We start from the raw sequence: 16,564 nt of genomic DNA on the forward strand, positions 1-16,564 counted from the left end.
ATCGTCGTGTAAGCATGGGTTTACTCCAGGTACTCCGGTTTCCTCAAACAGGCCCAAAACATGTACGTTTTCTTTATGAAGCCTGAACAGCTTTGAATGTCAAATATGCGATTAAAAATTGCTTAATTCCTGTTATTGTCTGATGTATTTCTGTCGCTTACATTTTCTTACACACTGAAGCCAACAGAAAGATCTGTGAGATACGACAGATGAAACACTGAACTGAAACTGAACTAAAATATAAAAGATGACTCTTTGAGTCATCACATTTACATTTATGCATTTGGCAGACGCTTTTATCTAAAGTGAGCAACGCTTTATGCTGCTAATAAAAATGCTGTGACACTAAGCTATACAGAAACACAGACACTTCATCAAATTCAATGACATACAGACATTTTTAAATCTGTCTAAACATTTTATGTGTGTTATTGTGTATTTATAAAACGGTTCCAATCCTTGATTCTGATTGGTCAATAGGTGTGCTTTATTCACGATAAAACACTGCTATGACCACTTCACCCAACGGTTCTGTTTATCACTGCACCCTTAGCAACCACACGTATCAGTTTGTTGTTTTTATTTGAGCTTTCATGCATATTACACATTGGAACACATTTATGTTTATGGTCAGGGACGGAAGGAATGTTTTTTATTGATTTAACTTCATGAAAGTTGCACTAATATATATATTTTTTACTTTGATATTGTGTGGTAACCGTTTTATAAAAGCAATAAGGTACTTAAGGCAAGTGTTGTATCATGAATAAGTAACGGCTTCGCATCGTGCCTAACAACGCCCTTCAGCCGTTACTTATTCACGATACAGCACAGCCTCTCGTACCTTATTGCTTACATATACATCATTATATATCTGAACTTCACCAGAAGCAAAGATTTATTTCTGTTTTATACTGAACTATAGTGGATGACACAACACTCACATCTCAAGTTATAGATATCTAACAGTGAATGTCATGAGTATTATGGGATGTGAGTCTATGTGACTCTGTATCATAAACATAATCTCATTGATTTATAGGATTTGCATAAGTGATCATCATGACATCAATACAAAGATGCTTCAGAATCAAAATTATTCTCAAGTCTTTTTATTTTTCACATGTATCAGATGTAGTTTACACTTGTAGTTTAATGAATTGATCAATAAAATGAGATTTCGCCAATAAACACTGATGAAGAAACTCAAAGCTGAATAAAGTTTGAACACACAATAATTAATATTTAATAAGAAAACAGTCGAGCTGAACAAATGAAGAATTTTAAAGAAATAATAAAGATTGTGTAGAGATATAATGAATAATGTGTGATAACTATAATAAATGAACTGAAGAGGTTTAGTGGGGTTTATCTGATCTCATCCTCTTCTCTTCATCTCTTCTGGATCTGATGTCATAAACCACTAAACCAACAGCAGCCACGCCCACCAGAACAGAGAAGACCAATCCGATCACAACTTCAGTAAAACTAAAACAGCAGCAGATCTCTTCTGAGTAAAGAAATGAGTAACAATGAATATATATCTTATATTTCTTAAATTAAATAAACACTAACACAGTCGTACCTGAATACGTGTGACAGAGATCAGTATTTAGATGTTGAGTTTGATTACTGATTGAATTGTTGACCACACAGCTGTAAGAATCATCCAGACACTTCAGATGAAGAGAGATGCTGCTGATGTTGAGATCAGACACACTGATGATGGACAATAAACTGTTTCCTTTGTACCAGGACAGACTCACATCTCTCACATTCAACACTGAACACAATAATGAACAGATTGATGATGATGATGATGAACTTTGTGATGAAACTCTGCTGATGACAGGAACAGGCAGGCGAGCTTTAAAATAATAAAGAATAAATTAAATAAATAATAAATGAGATCTGATAAGTTCATCTAATACGATTTTATTTGTCAGTTCATATAAAGTAGTAAAATATAAACTCTTAAACAGATGTGTTAAAAACAACACAATCAGTTATGGACAATACATTAAATGCGTTGTCCCAGAATACACACATCTATGTGTTATTGTTATAACAGTGTTATTATAACAAAGAATTAACACAAAATTACACATAATGTGTTACACAAAAAAATTTGAAAAATGAACACATACTTTCTTAGGCTTCAGTCACACCAAAAGCGCTTTAAACGCTTGCAAACGCAAGGTGCGACGCACTGCCTTTTTTAAAAAAAGAGCAGTGTGACGCGGCTTTTCATATTGCTAAGCAACCACCGAGTCAGCTGTCTTGTCAATCAAATATTAAAGCGTGAGCGCTCTTTTGCTGTTAACTGTCATATCAGCAGAAACTTTAAAAAGAGGACGCTTGCTCTGACCTTGTTTGAGGGTGAGAGGTGCACAAACACACAGGAGACAGTGAGCGAGTGGAGTCCGGTTCTTCAAAGCAACTGTAAACTTCCCTCACCACAACGTAAGGCCCGCCTCTCCCCTCATTCGATTGGACAATGGAAAGACACGAATGACGTCGGGCGCTTCTCCGCTCTCAGCGCTCCTTCAAAAATGCGTGCGCGGCAGGCGGCAAAAAACCGCAAGGCGCTCGGCGCGCATAAACAGCGCGCAAACGCGCCCTGCCCATAGAATATCATTCAAAAAAGGTGCCTGCAACTGCCATAAACGCTATTGGTGTGACTGGCCCCTTAGAGTTTACAGTAAGTAAAAAACAACCAATAATGTACAATGACATTAAGCTTTATGTAGAAGACTTAAAATACTGAAAGTGGAACACAAATCACATTTTTATATATAAATATTGATCAGTTCTTTACTCACCATAGACAGTAAGATTGAATATGTTGAGTTGGGTCTTCTTGTTGGTGTTGATTAGTTGATAAAGTCCAGAGTCTGTGATTCTGATGTTTGTGATGGTGAGAGATCCACTGTGATCCAGCTTCAGTCTGTCTCTGAATCTCCCATCAGCTCTCTCTTCATATAAATTGATATATTTGCCACCAACCTCAATTTCAGCTATGGTGATTTCAGGTCCAAACTTCCAGGAGATTCCCTCTTTAATCTGTGTTTCAGTGAGACTGACAGATAAAGTGACAGGATCTCCCTCCATCACTGACACAAACTCACCAAACACACCTGAAGAAATAAACAAGAACTTGAATTACAAACACAATTATTTTCTCTCTGTGTCTTCTGCGAGTGCTGAAATGAGATGAGACTAAAAATCTCCTTTAATTCTGTCAGTACAGTTACAGTTAGACATCATTATTATTATTAACCACATGTCTAATAAATCACTTATATAAAGTTTGACTAAAACTGAAGTGAAGTTATAAAAGCAGTCGTAACTTACCCAGCAGACTCCACAAACAAAAGCAGAACAAAATCACATCAGATATTTTCTTCAGTAAATAACAGTCCATAATAATTCATAACCTTATATTAATCTGACACTCATAAAGTTCATAATAAATCAATCTTTATCAGATAAGAGAGGAATGAACAGACCCTGACTGACTGAATGATTATAGTTTTAATCCTCACAGGTCTCAGTTCAGTGTCTTTATTCACATCTTCATCACAGCCCTCTGCTGGACACACTAAACATCTTACAGCAGATCTGAGACCTCACGACACTTTCAATGGAAAAATAGGACGATTAAAAGTTAAATGTAAGTCTTTAGTGTATTTAAATAATTATCTCATTATTAAGATGTCTTTTTTTTGCTATTTGTTATTAAATTAAATGATGCTTAAATTGCACGCTTGATATGTAGTCCAGCAGGTGACGTCAATGATCTTCTTTAAACCAAACGACACTTTAAGAGCAGAATAATGAAAGTGCAGTGTTGCCAAGGGTTTTAAGTCTTTTCACTTTCGATGTTTTTAAGATTTGATATATTACATAGATTTTTTTTAAGCTTTAATGATTGTATTGAAATATTTTTATCTATCCAAATTATATTCTACAAATGATAAACAATAGATGAAAACACAGTCAGTAATAAGGACATTTTTGTAATGGAAGGTGGAATGCTAGGAAGTCTTTGTATGATCTGGCAACCCAGGACCCGGTTCACTGACAGATGCTTCCATTATTTCACTTCTGCTCTTCCAGTGGATACAAAGAATTACCGGTGTTTCTTTCATAGCATAAAATTAATTGATGTAAATTCATTAGTAAATGATAGTGGATGTAGATCTGTTGATCTAGTAGTCGTTTAGTCATTGTAGCTGTCAGTAACTGTGGATGCAACCCAGAAACAAAATATTTAGGTTGTGTCTCAATCAAATCTACTGTATAGTTCAGTAGTTGTGTCACAAGCCAGGGGCTGGCTGCTAGTGTTTAAGCCACGCCCCTTCTAAACTTCCACCTCGAGGAGGTCCCCAAAACCAACCCAATGACCAGACAACAACGAGTACAGGTAAGTATAAAAATATTCTTTATTTGTTTAAATAGTTAAAATATACGGGGGCTTGGGGAAAGGGGAATTAAAAACTAAAATCAGGATCTGCCCTCCAGGGGGCCACGGCCGAATGAATGCCAGAGGGAAGGGGGGGGTTTGCGTCGGGGAACTGGCTCCCGCCTCTGGTTCCCCCTGCCCGTGGCGCACTCCTCTTCCTTCCTGGAGGCAGAATAAATCACAAGGAGTGTTGGTATGGACTTTTCCTGTCAGTGTACCTTTATTTAGCGCACGGCGGTTCGCCGCCTATTTCCCACAGCCCCTTGCTCGTTGACTCACTCTCCTTCCCTATTCTCTCTCTCTCCACAGACTCCAGCTGGGACACGAGGACACAGTGAATCGGTTTCGAGGGTTTCTCTCACCTCCGCGCTGGTTACAACTCCCGGGTAGGTATGGCTCTCTTCACAGCTCAGTATCTCGGCACTCACTCTGACTCTCTTTCTCTCTACAGACGGCTGCTGGGATACAGGGGCACAGTGAATCGATTTCAAGACTTTCTCTCACCTCTGTGCTGGTTACAGCTTCTGGGTAGGTATGGCTCTCTCTCCACAGCTCAATATCTCAGTGTTCACGCTGGCTCTCTTTCTCTCCACAGACGACTGCTGGGATACAGGGATCCAGTGAATCGATTTCAAGGCTTTCTCTCACCTCTGCGCTGGTTCAGCTTCTGGGTAGGTATGGCTCTCTCCACAGCTCAATATCCCAGTGTTCACGCTGGCTCTCTTTCTCTCCACAGACGACTGCTGGGATACAGGGATACAGTGAATCGATTTCAAGGCTTTCTCTCACCTCTGCGCTGATTTCAGCTTCTGGGTAGGTATGGCTCTCTCCACAGCTCAATATCTCAGTGTTCACGCTGGCTCTCATGACTCACTCACTTCCCTGTTAATCAGCAGACAAAACAGGTTATACGGTAGCTTACGGGGTGGCGGGCTTACGCTGGCTGGCTATGCAATGCGTCGATTGAACAGTGGTTTGTAATGGAACGCCGGGGACCAAGACCCTCTCGGCGAACTCGTTGGTTGACAGAGGGGCGAGAACGTCACGCCGGCACACCGGGTCGAGCGCTGCCCTTTCCTCGAGACCAGTTGATCGAAAACTGGACCGGGGCGCCCTTTCGTCGAGACCTCGGGCCGGCGGATCTCTTTCGCCTTTACTCTGTGATGATGAAAAAGACACAAGTAAGGTAACAATAGTAGATGTGATACTCACACACACCGCCAATCGCACAGTGCTTCGCCGCCACTCTGTGATACTGTTAGACTGAAAACACACTACAGCATAATCGTACAGGTATTCTCTAGCGCCGTTTTTCCTCTTCGTCGTCCCGGGACGAGTGACTGAAGGCGGGGTTACGTCAGACAAGACACAGCACTCTCACTGCAATACACAGCATTACACAGCTGTCATGATTTCGGTCTCATTGGCTGCTTTGTCTTTGTTTCACCATGTGTTGTGTTGTGTTTATGTTTTGACAGCTCCACACGTGCGCGCCTTCCACCTGGTGACCTCATTACCTCCGACTCTTCTCACCGGCGTCCCACACCTGATCCTCATTATTTGCCCATCCGGTTTGATTTAAATTCCCCTCGTTTCCTCTGTTCCTTGCAAGTTCGTCTTAGTATGTTCATGCCCGCTAGCCTGGCTAGTTCTAGTCCTGTTCGTGTCGAGTGTCTGTGTGTAGTTTTGTCTGGATTATTTACCGTGCTCTCTGCTGCCTTTACCCCGTTAGACTCCGAGCCCTGCTGTCAGTCTCTCCCGAGTGGTGTGTCACCGTCAAGCCTCAGTGTTCTCTCTGTCTGTGGATTCTCCGAGCGCCAGTCTACCTCTTGCGCTGTCCAGCAGCAGTGCGCTTTCGGGCGCGTAATTCTGCGTAAGGCTCGGACTGCCGCTGTGCGCTGTCCAGCACAGACTCTGCTGAAAACTCTGACTGCCTCTCTCTCTCTCTCTGTACCCCGCCAGGATTTCTTCTCTGAGGAGTTTGGATGTGCGAGTGGAGGTTCTACGGCCGTGTGTGTTTCCCACTCTGAGCCTTTCCCGAAGGGTTTCCATTGAGCCTGTCTCGCCTGTGTTGTCTCCTCCTCACATACATCTCCACAAACATAGAGTGTCTTCTCATATACATATTGACTTTCACTGAGTATCTCCTGTTATACATATTGACTTTCACATTGTGTCTCTCTTATACATCTGAAATAAATACCTCTGCGCTGGGATCCTTGTATTTGTCGTTCCTCACAGGACGAACTTGCCAGAATGGATCCCGCGGAGGTTGAGGACTTATCTGCCCGTATGTCGGACCTTTCCTCACGTTTGGACCAGCTCAGTGCCGATGCCACCCAACTCAGCCTGCCATCGCAGACGGAGCCTCATGTTACTGCCCCACCTCCATACGACGGTAATCCTACCTCCTGTCGGGCTTTCTTGACTCAATGCTCTTTGATTTTTGCCCTCCAACCTCGCCGCTATTTCTTGGAGATCACCCGGGTTGCGTTTGTGATCACCCTTCTGATTGGCAAGGCGCGCGAGTGGGCTACGGCCGTGTGGGACGCCCGCGATCCTTGCTGTCGGTCGTTTCAGGAGTTTCGCGAGGAGATGGAGAGCCTTTTCGACCGTTCAGTGCGCGGGGACGCCGCTGCGGCTCGGTTGGCACATCTGGTTCAGGGAGGACACACAGTCACCGAGTACGCCATCGAGTTTAAGACCCTAGCGGCTGCCTGCCACTGGAATGAAGCGGCTCTCCGAGCGCAGTTTGTCGAGGGGTTGTCTGGTGATCTCCAGGACGAGATCGCTGTCCAGGATCTTCCTCCCTCATTGGATGCCATTATTGACCTCGCTCTTCGGATCGAAGCCCGGAGATTGCTTCGCGAGCAGCGACGCTCCATTCGCCAGCGAGCGTTTTCGGACAAGACCACCACTTCCCCCTCTTCATCATCTTCACCCTCTGCCGTGTCTGAGCCCATGCAGCTGGGGCGCATGCGCCTGTCACAGAGAGAGAGAGAGAGACGCTTGCAGAAGGCGCTGTGTTTATATTGCGGGAGATCCGGACATTTTGCTAAGACCTGCCCGTTAAAAGGTCGCTGCCCATCTGTGAATACGGGAGTCCTGGTGGGCGCCACTTCTTCAAAGCTCTCCCCTGCTTCTAGTACCCAGCTCCCCGTCATGTTGTCCTTCGCCGGACGTGACCATCCATCCACTGCCCTTCTCGACTCTGGCGCGGAGGGCAACTTCATTGATGAAGCGCTGGTGCGCGCCTGGGGTGTCCCGGTTGTTCCTCTCCAGTCCCCTTTGGATGTCTGGTCCCTCAAGGGGCAGCAGATGGCACGGATTACACATTGCACTTCTCCTGTGAGTCTCTCTGTGTCTGGTAATCATCGTGAGGAGATTGTGTTGCACGTCCTTCATGCGTCTCTATCTCCTATTATTTTAGGGCATGGATGGTTAGCGCAACACAACCCTCACGTTGATTGGCAGCATAGTATTATCTTGTCTTGGTCTCAGTCTTGTCATGTGTCATGTCTTGGTTCTGCTGTTTCTGGTTCTGTTCTTTCTCTTCCTCAGGTTCCGGCGGTCGATTTGACCGGGGTCCCGGCGGAGTATGCAGATATCGCTCAGGTGTTTAGTAAAGCCCGGGCCACCTCCCTGCCTCCTCACCGGCCATATGATTGCGCTATTGATCTCCTCCCCGGCACTTCTCCGCCTAAGGGTAGACTTTATTCGTTATCGGGTCCTGAGAGAGAGGCTATGGACCAGTATATTAATGATGCCCTGCGTGCCGGTCTCATCCGTCCCTCCACCTCGCCCGCAGGGGCGGGGTTTTTCTTTGTTGGCAAGAAAGACGGCTCCCTGCGCCCTTGTATTGATTATAGGGGCTTAAATGACATTACTGTTAAGAATAGGTACCCCCTTCCCTTAATGTCTACTGCGTTTGAGCTCCTGCAGGGGGCGCAGTTCTTTACTAAGCTAGATTTACGCAACGCCTATCATCTGGTGCGAATAAGAGAGGGAGATGAATGGAAGACAGCCTTTAACACCCCTACCGGACACTTCGAGTACTGCGTTCTGCCGTTCGGCCTTTGTAACGCCCCCTCTGTCTTCCAAACTCTGGTTAATGATGTGCTGAGAGACATGGTTAACAAGTTTGTCTTTGTGTACATAGATGATATTCTCATCTTTTCTCCCTCTATGCAGGAACACACTCAGCATGTTCGCTGAGTCTTACGCCGGCTGTTAGAAAATAAGCTGTATGTCAAGGCGGAGAAGTGCGAATTCCATCGTAAGTCAGTTTCGTTCCTGGGTTTTGTTGTTGCCCCCGGTGAGATCCGTCCCGACCCTGCCAAGATCAAAGCGGTGGCCGAATGGCCAGTCCCCGACTCCCGTAAGGATTTATTAAGATTTCTGGGTTTCGCCAATTTTTACCGGCGATTTATCAGAAATTATGGTCAGATTGCTCAACCTCTTACTGCTCTCACTTCCACTAAGGAGAGGTTTGTCTGGAATTCCAGTGCTCAGGAGGCCTTTGATATTTTAAAGTCCCGGTTTATCTCTGCTCCTGTTCTCTCTATTCCAGATCCGGCTGCTCAATTTATTGTGGAGGTGGATGCTTCGGATGTCGGGGTAGGCGCCGTTTTGTCTCAGCGGTCTGCTAAGGATGGCAAGGTGCATCCCTGTGCCTTCTTCTCCCATCGGTTAAACCCAGCAGAGCGAAATTATGACATAGGCAATCGGGAGCTGCTGGCGGTCAGACTGGCTTTGGGTGAGTGGCGTCACTGGTTAGAGGGGACCTCGGAGCCCTTCCTGGTCTGGACGGATCATAAGAACCTCGAATACATCCGTTCAGCCAGGAGGTTATCTTCTCGTCAGGCTCGTTGGGCGCTCTTCTTTGACAGATTTAACTTCACCCTCTCGTACCGGCCCGGTTCCAAGAATACTAAGCCCGATGCTCTCTCTCGTTTGTTCGAAAGCCCCGGTTCCGCTGGGGACGAAACCATCCTCCCGGAGGGGCGGGTGGTGGGTGCCCTGCGCTGGGGAATAGAACAACGGGTGAGACGGGCCGGCCGGGAGGGGGAAGTGCCAGAAGGGTGCCCAGCGGGTCGATTGTGGGTTCCGAATGCGCTTCGCTCCGAGGTCATCCGGTGGGGTCACGAGTCCAAGTTTGTTTGCCATCAGGGGGTTCGGAGAACGTTGGCTACCGTACGTCAGCGTTTTTGGTGGCCCTCTATGGGCCCCGATGTCAGACAGTTTGTGTTAGCCTGTCAGGTTTGTGCCCGTAATAAGGCCTCTCATCAAGCCCCTATTGGTCTGCTTAAACCATTACCCATTCCCTCTCGTCCTTGGTCACATATCGCTATCGATTTTGTAACCAATTTGCCTAGTTCTAAGGGAAACACTGTAGTTTTGACCATTGTCGACCGCTTCTCCAAGGCGGCTCACTTTGTCCCTTTGCCCAAATTGCCCACTGCCAAGGAAACTGCCCAGGTTATGATCGAGCACGTCTTTCGCTTACATGGTCTGCCCACAGACGTTGTTTCAGATAGGGGTCCTCAGTTTATTTCTCGTTTCTGGCAGGAATTTTGTAGACAAATAGGCTCCACAGCTAGCTTGTCTTCAGGGTATCATCCTCAGACCAACGGGCAATGTGAACGGGCTAACCAAGATTTAGGTAGAGCTCTCCGCTGTCTGACATCGCAATATCCGAGCTCCTGGTGCCAACAGTTACCCTGGGTTGAATACGCCCATAATTCTCTTCCTGTTTCTTCCCTTAACATGTCCCCTTTTGAAGCGTCCATGGGGTTTCAGCCCCCTTTATTCCCATCACAGGAACCTGATGCGGTGGTTCCGTCTGCACTAGCTTTTGTCCGTCGTTGCAAACGCACCTGGAGAAAGGCTAGATTTACATTACGCCAGGTTTCCAGACGAACCAAAGCCGCGGCCGACCGTCACCGTAGAACCGCGCCCCGTTTTATCTGTGGGCAGAAAGTATGGCTTTCGTCCAAGGATTTACCTCTCCGGGAGCCTTCTCGCAAGCTGGCTCCACGATTCCTTGGGCCATACAGCATTGTCAAGGTCATTAATCCCGTGACGGTCAGGCTCAGATTGCCCCCAGCACTCGGTCGGGTTCATCCAGTTTTTCATGTGTCTAAGCTGAAGCCTGTGTATTTTTCCCACCTTAATCCTGTTCACTCTGCCCCCACCCCTCCCACCCCTCAACTTATAGATGGTGCCCCTGTGTATTCGGTTAAGTCGTTACTGGATATGCGTCGCCGGGGTAGGGGATTTCAATACCTCGTTGACTGGGAAGGATATGGTCCGGAGGAGAGGTGTTGGGTACCGGCCCGGGACATCCTGGACCCTGGGCTGATAGAGGATCTCCGCCGGCGACGGGGTGAGCCCCCTCATGGACCGCCCGGTGGCGGTCGTGGGGGGGGAGTCCTGTCATGATTTCGGTCTCATTGGCCGCTTTGTCTTTGTTTCACCATGTGTTGTGTTGTGTTTATGTTTTGACAGCTCCACACGTGCGCGCCTTCCACCTGGTGACCTCATTACCTCCGACTCTTCTCACCGGCGTCCCACACCTGATCCTCATTATTTGCCCATCCGGTTTGATTTAAATTCCCCTCGTTTCCTCTGTTCCTTGCAAGTTCGTCTTAGTATGTTCATGCCCGCTAGCCTGGCTAGTTCTAGTCCTGTTCGTGTCGAGTGTCTGTGTGTAGTTTTGTCTGGATTATTTACCGTGCTCTCTGCTGCCTTTACCCCGTTAGACTCCGAGCCCTGCTGTCAGTCTCTCCCGAGTGGTGTGTCACCGTCAAGCCTCAGTGTTCTCTCTGTCTGTGGATTCTCCGAGCGCCAGTCTACCTCTTGCGCTGTCCAGCAGCAGTGCGCTTTCGGGCGCGTAATTCTGCGTAAGGCTCGGACTGCCGCTGTGCGCTGTCCAGCACAGACTCTGCTGAAAACTCTGACTGCCTCTCTCTCTCTCTCTGTACCCCGCCAGGATTTCTTCTCTGAGGAGTTTGGATGTGCGAGTGGAGGTTCTACGGCCGTGTGTGTTTCCCACTCTGAGCCTTTCCCGAAGGGTTTCCATTGAGCCTGTCTCGCCTGTGTTGTCTCCTCCTCACATACATCTCCACAAACATAGAGTGTCTTCTCATATACATATTGACTTTCACTGAGTATCTCCTGTTATACATATTGACTTTCACATTGTGTCTCTCTTATACATCTGAATTAAATACCTCTGCGCTGGGATCCTTGTATTTGTCGTTCCTCACAACAGCACCACTTCAAGTGAAAATTTCTACATCCAAAGACTCACCCACCACGCTCAGTGCACACAATAGACACCCGTCCTCTTCCACTTCGCTCTGGGCGAGAATAGGGAGATGGTAGACGGCCTAGTATTTGTTTGTTGTCGTCACTGTAGCTGCTTCCACACGAGAACCCTTCGGCTCACCCACCACGCTGGTACAGGGGTAGGGCCACTCAGTCTCTCTTGAAAACACTCAAAACGATGTATAGATCAAATACATACAAAACACCTACTTCAAGGGATTTGGTTACTCACAATTTCTGTCTTTCTTCGTCCTAGGTTGACTTCACGCTGTAATAACTCCAGATGCATAGACAGGGCGTTTTCCAGCCACCAACACCACTTTTCCACAGGTGTATACTCACAACAGTAAGTTTTCCTCTTCCTCCGTTTCTCTCATCCAACGTCAGTATCCGTCTAGTATTCCACCTATAAGGTCGTCGATATCCTCATTAGCATCGATCTACGATCCAAACGAGAGAGAGAGAGAGCAATACAGCGATCCAAAATAGCGGATCCGGCGAGCCCAACTCGGCGCTACGATACACATCAACACACAGCGGATAACATCAGCCAAGACTGTGGTTTAAGTTGTTCTTAAATACTCTCCTGGTGTTACTCTCGTCCAATCACCCGGCGCTCCTGTTAATAACTCCCAGCTGTGTGTAATTTGGCTGCTTACAGCGTTCGCGACGCTACCGGATGTCCGGTGTTTTCTCTTACCGGTCCGGGCGGAAACATCCGGGCGGAACCAAGCCTTCCCAATTTTTGGTTCCGCCTAAAAGATCGTCACTCCTGTGACAGTTGCACTGATCAATGAGTCTGTGATTATAACATCTGCAAAATCGTGTCAGTGCATTGAAACACAAAATCACAAAATGCACTGCGAACAGCAACTGTCTACTATAAAGTATGCAGGCTTGTTTGAGGTCCCGCTGACATATGACGTCAAATCACCGCGAGAACAATGAGACAACAGGCTTCTCCTGATTTCTCTCTTTGCTCTCGCGATACGTTGACTGACGTCAAACACTGCTTATATTATGACATTAAAGTACAAACAAACCTTACAAAAAATATTACTGGTGATGTGCATCTTGACACAAAACAAGGCACTGGTGTATTTTAAGATATGTCAAGACAAGATATTTTTTATTTAAATCACTTAAACATGAATTTTAATCTGAGACTAAAGCCCTGTCCTGTAAACTACCCCTAAATGTTTTATTCTGTTCTTAAACTGAAAACTTACCAGACAGACTCCACAAACACAAACAGAAGAAAATCCCATCATTCATCTTCTCCATCAGGACAGATCTAAATAATAACTGAAGAGAAAACAGATATCTGATAACTCATAAATGAATATAATGTTGAGTGAGTAATGCAGAAGTGAGTTTAGTCTGATCAACACTTCATGTATTTCTGATCTGTTCACACATTAACAAACGGAAACTGAAACTGCAGAAATATCTGTGAGATATGACAGATGAGATACTGATGAAAATAAACTAAAAGAGAAGTCTTTATAAAAATCATCAAGCATTTGTTTGCACATTTACATTTATACAGATGCTTTTTATCTAAAGTGATTTACAGTTCATTATAAGCTATACATTTTTTAAATCATTATGTGGATTGAACCCATGATCTTATGTGCTGCTAATGCACGACTCTACCACTGAACTTTACAGAAATATATCATAACATTTAATTCAATGACATTTATAAAACTGTCTTAACATTTTATGTGTTATTGTATATTTATACATCTTTACATATCTGAACTTCACCAGAAGCAAACATTTATTTCTGTTTCATACTAAACTATAGATGAATACTGAGTATACAGAACAGATCATGAAACATCTCAAGTTATAGATATATAACAGTGAATGTCATGAGTATTATGGGATGTAAGTCTATGTGACTCTGTATCATAAACATAATCTCATTGATTTATGTAGGATTTGCATAAGTGATCATCAATGACATCAATACAAAGATGCTTCAGAATCAACATTTATTCTTTCGTTTCTTTATTTTTCACAAGTATCAGATGTAGTTTACACTTTAATGAATTGATTTTGCCAGTAAACACTGGTTAAAGAAAATAAAGCTGAATAAAGTTTAGATCCACAATAATATTTAATAAGAAAACAGTCGAGCTGAACAAATGAAGAATTTTAAAGAAATAATAAAGATTGTGTTTAGATATAATGAATAATGTGTGATAACTATAATAAATGAACTGAAGAGGTTTAGTGGGGTTTATCTGATCTCATCCTCTTCTCTTCATCTCTTCTGGATCTGATGTCATAAACCACAAAACCAACAGCAGCCACGCCCACCAGAACAGAGACGACCAATTGGATCACAACTTCAATAAAACCAAAACAGCAGTACATCTTATCTGAGTAAAGAAATGAGAAACAATGAATATATATCTTATATTTCTTAAATTAAATAAACACTAACACAGTCGTACCTGAATACGTGTGACAGAGATCAGTATTTAGATGTTGAGTTTGATTACTGATTGAATTGTTGACCACACAGCTGTAAGAATCATCCAGACACATCAGAGAGATGCTGATGATGTTGTTGAGATCAGACACACTGATGCTGGACAATAAACTGTTTCCTTTGTACCAGGACAGACTCACATCTCTCACATTCAACACTGAACACAATAATGAACAGATTGATGATGATGAGGATGAAGAACTTTTTGAAGAAACTCTGCTGATGACAGGAACGGGCAGACGAGCTTTAAAATAATAAGGAATAAATTAAATAAATAATAAATGAGATCTGATAAGTTAATCTAATACGATTTTATTTGTCAGTTAATATAAAGTAGTAAAATATAAACTCTTAAACAGATGTGTTAAAAACAACACAATCAGTTATGGACAATACACTAAATGCGTTGTCTCAGAATCCACACATCTCTGTGTTATTATTATAACAGTTTCATTATAACAAAGAATTAACACAAAATGACACATAATGTGTTACACAAAACATTTTGAAAAATGAACGCATCCTTTCTTAGAGTTTAAAGCAAAAAAAAAACAAAAACAAATAATGTATGATGACATCAAGCTTTAGGTAAAAATATTAAAATGTGAACATAAATCACATTTTTATATTTAAATATTGATCAGTTCTTTACTCACCATACACAGTAATGTTGAATATATTGAGTTGGTTATTTGTGCTTGTGTTGATTAGTTGATAAAGTCCAGAGTCTGTGGTTCTGGTGTTTGTGATGGTGAGAGATCCACTGTGATCCAACTTCAGTCTGTCTCTGAATCTCCCATCAGCTCTCTCTTTGTCATATACACTGATTTTATTGTCCTCAACCTCGATTTCAGCTATTGTGATGTACTGAGGTCCAAACTTCCAGGTGATTCCCTCTTTTCTCTGTATTTCAGATAGATTGACAAATAAAGTGACAGAATCTCCTTCAGTCACTGACACAGACTCACCAAACACACCTGAAGAAATAAACAAGAACATGAATTACAAACACAATTCATTTCTCTCTCTCTTTGTCTTCGAGTTCTAAAATGACAAGAGACTAAAAATCTCCTTTAATTCTGTCAGTACAGTTACAGTTAGACATCATCATTATTATTAACCACGTCTCAAATCAATCCACTTATAAAGTTAAACTGAAGTGAAGTTATAAAAGCAGAGATCACTTACCCATCAGACTCCACAAACACAAGCAGAATAAAATCACATCAGACATTTTCTTCAGTAAATAACAGTTCATAATAATTCATAACATTATATTAATCTGACACTCATAAAGTTCATAATAAATCAATCTTTATCAGATAAGAGAGTAAATGACTGACTGAATGATTTCATGTAAGTTTTAATCCTCACAGGTCTCAGTTCAGTGTCTTTATATTCACATCTTCATCACAGCCCTCTGCTGGTCATACTAAACATCTTACAGCAGATCTGAGACCTCACTACACGTTCAATGAATATACAGGATGATTAAGAGTTAAATGTGAGGTGGTATTTTATTTAAATTATTATCTCTTTATTAAGATGTTTTTCTGCTTTTTATTATTAAATTAAATGATGCTTAAATTGCACGCTTGATATGTGGTCCAGCAGGTGACGTCAATGATCCTCTTTAAACCAAACGACACTTTAAGAGCAGGGGGATGACAGTGCAGTGTTGCCAAGTCCCCAGTGTTTTTATTCTGTTCACTTTGAATGTTTTTAAGATTTAATATATTACATAGATTATTTTTCATTATTATTATTATTATTATTATTATTATTTTATTGATTATTTGATAACTGATGATGTATAAATGTATGTGTAATAGTTATGAGTGTGTTTTCATGTTTAAACACTACATGGCGCTGCAGTGTAATCTGTCATTAGGAGACACATAATGAACTGATCACTCATCAGATCTGTTTAAAAATCAATAAATATACTGTTTAAAATCTAAAATATTTTTGTAAATCCAAAGATTTATTATCATTTAAGAATGCATTTGATGAACACAACCATTAAAGTCTTGACTAAATTCATCACATTTGAACTGTAGCATAAACAAATCTAAAATGAATTATCATAAACATGTTAAAAATGCAAGGTTTTGTCTGTGAATACCGTTAACACATAACATAATGCATATATGAAGCTGAAGATGAATAAGTTGAAGGAAGTGACATCACACGTGTAACTGACAGTGTGGAGTTTATAAAGACGTACAAATATCTATGAGTGAAGCTGGATGATAAACTGGACTGCT

The 16,564-nt window shown here is 43.0% G+C and overlaps 1 protein-coding gene across 1 annotated transcript; it reads right to left on the minus strand.

The window, feature by feature from the left end:
* Positions 1-1,210: 1,210 nt before the first annotated feature.
* LOC135721272 (uncharacterized) lies at positions 1,211-15,639 on the minus strand. The gene is made up of 10 exons (XM_073813631.1): positions 15,486-15,639; positions 14,954-15,274; positions 14,260-14,541; positions 14,037-14,184; positions 7,154-7,768; positions 6,669-6,814; positions 6,292-6,543; positions 2,823-3,137; positions 1,586-1,867; positions 1,211-1,510 (listed from the first exon to the last, which is right to left on the minus strand). The coding sequence occupies exons 1-10, from the start codon at positions 15,553-15,555 to the stop codon at positions 1,359-1,361; spliced, it is 2,583 nt and encodes an 860-aa protein (XP_073669732.1). The 5' UTR covers positions 15,556-15,639; the 3' UTR covers positions 1,211-1,358.
* Positions 15,640-16,564: the final 925 nt, after the last annotated feature.

This window comes from Paramisgurnus dabryanus, chromosome 24 (assembly GCF_030506205.2).
Source record: "Paramisgurnus dabryanus chromosome 24, PD_genome_1.1, whole genome shotgun sequence".
In the NCBI taxonomy this organism is placed as follows: domain Eukaryota; kingdom Metazoa; phylum Chordata; class Actinopteri; order Cypriniformes; family Cobitidae; genus Paramisgurnus; species Paramisgurnus dabryanus.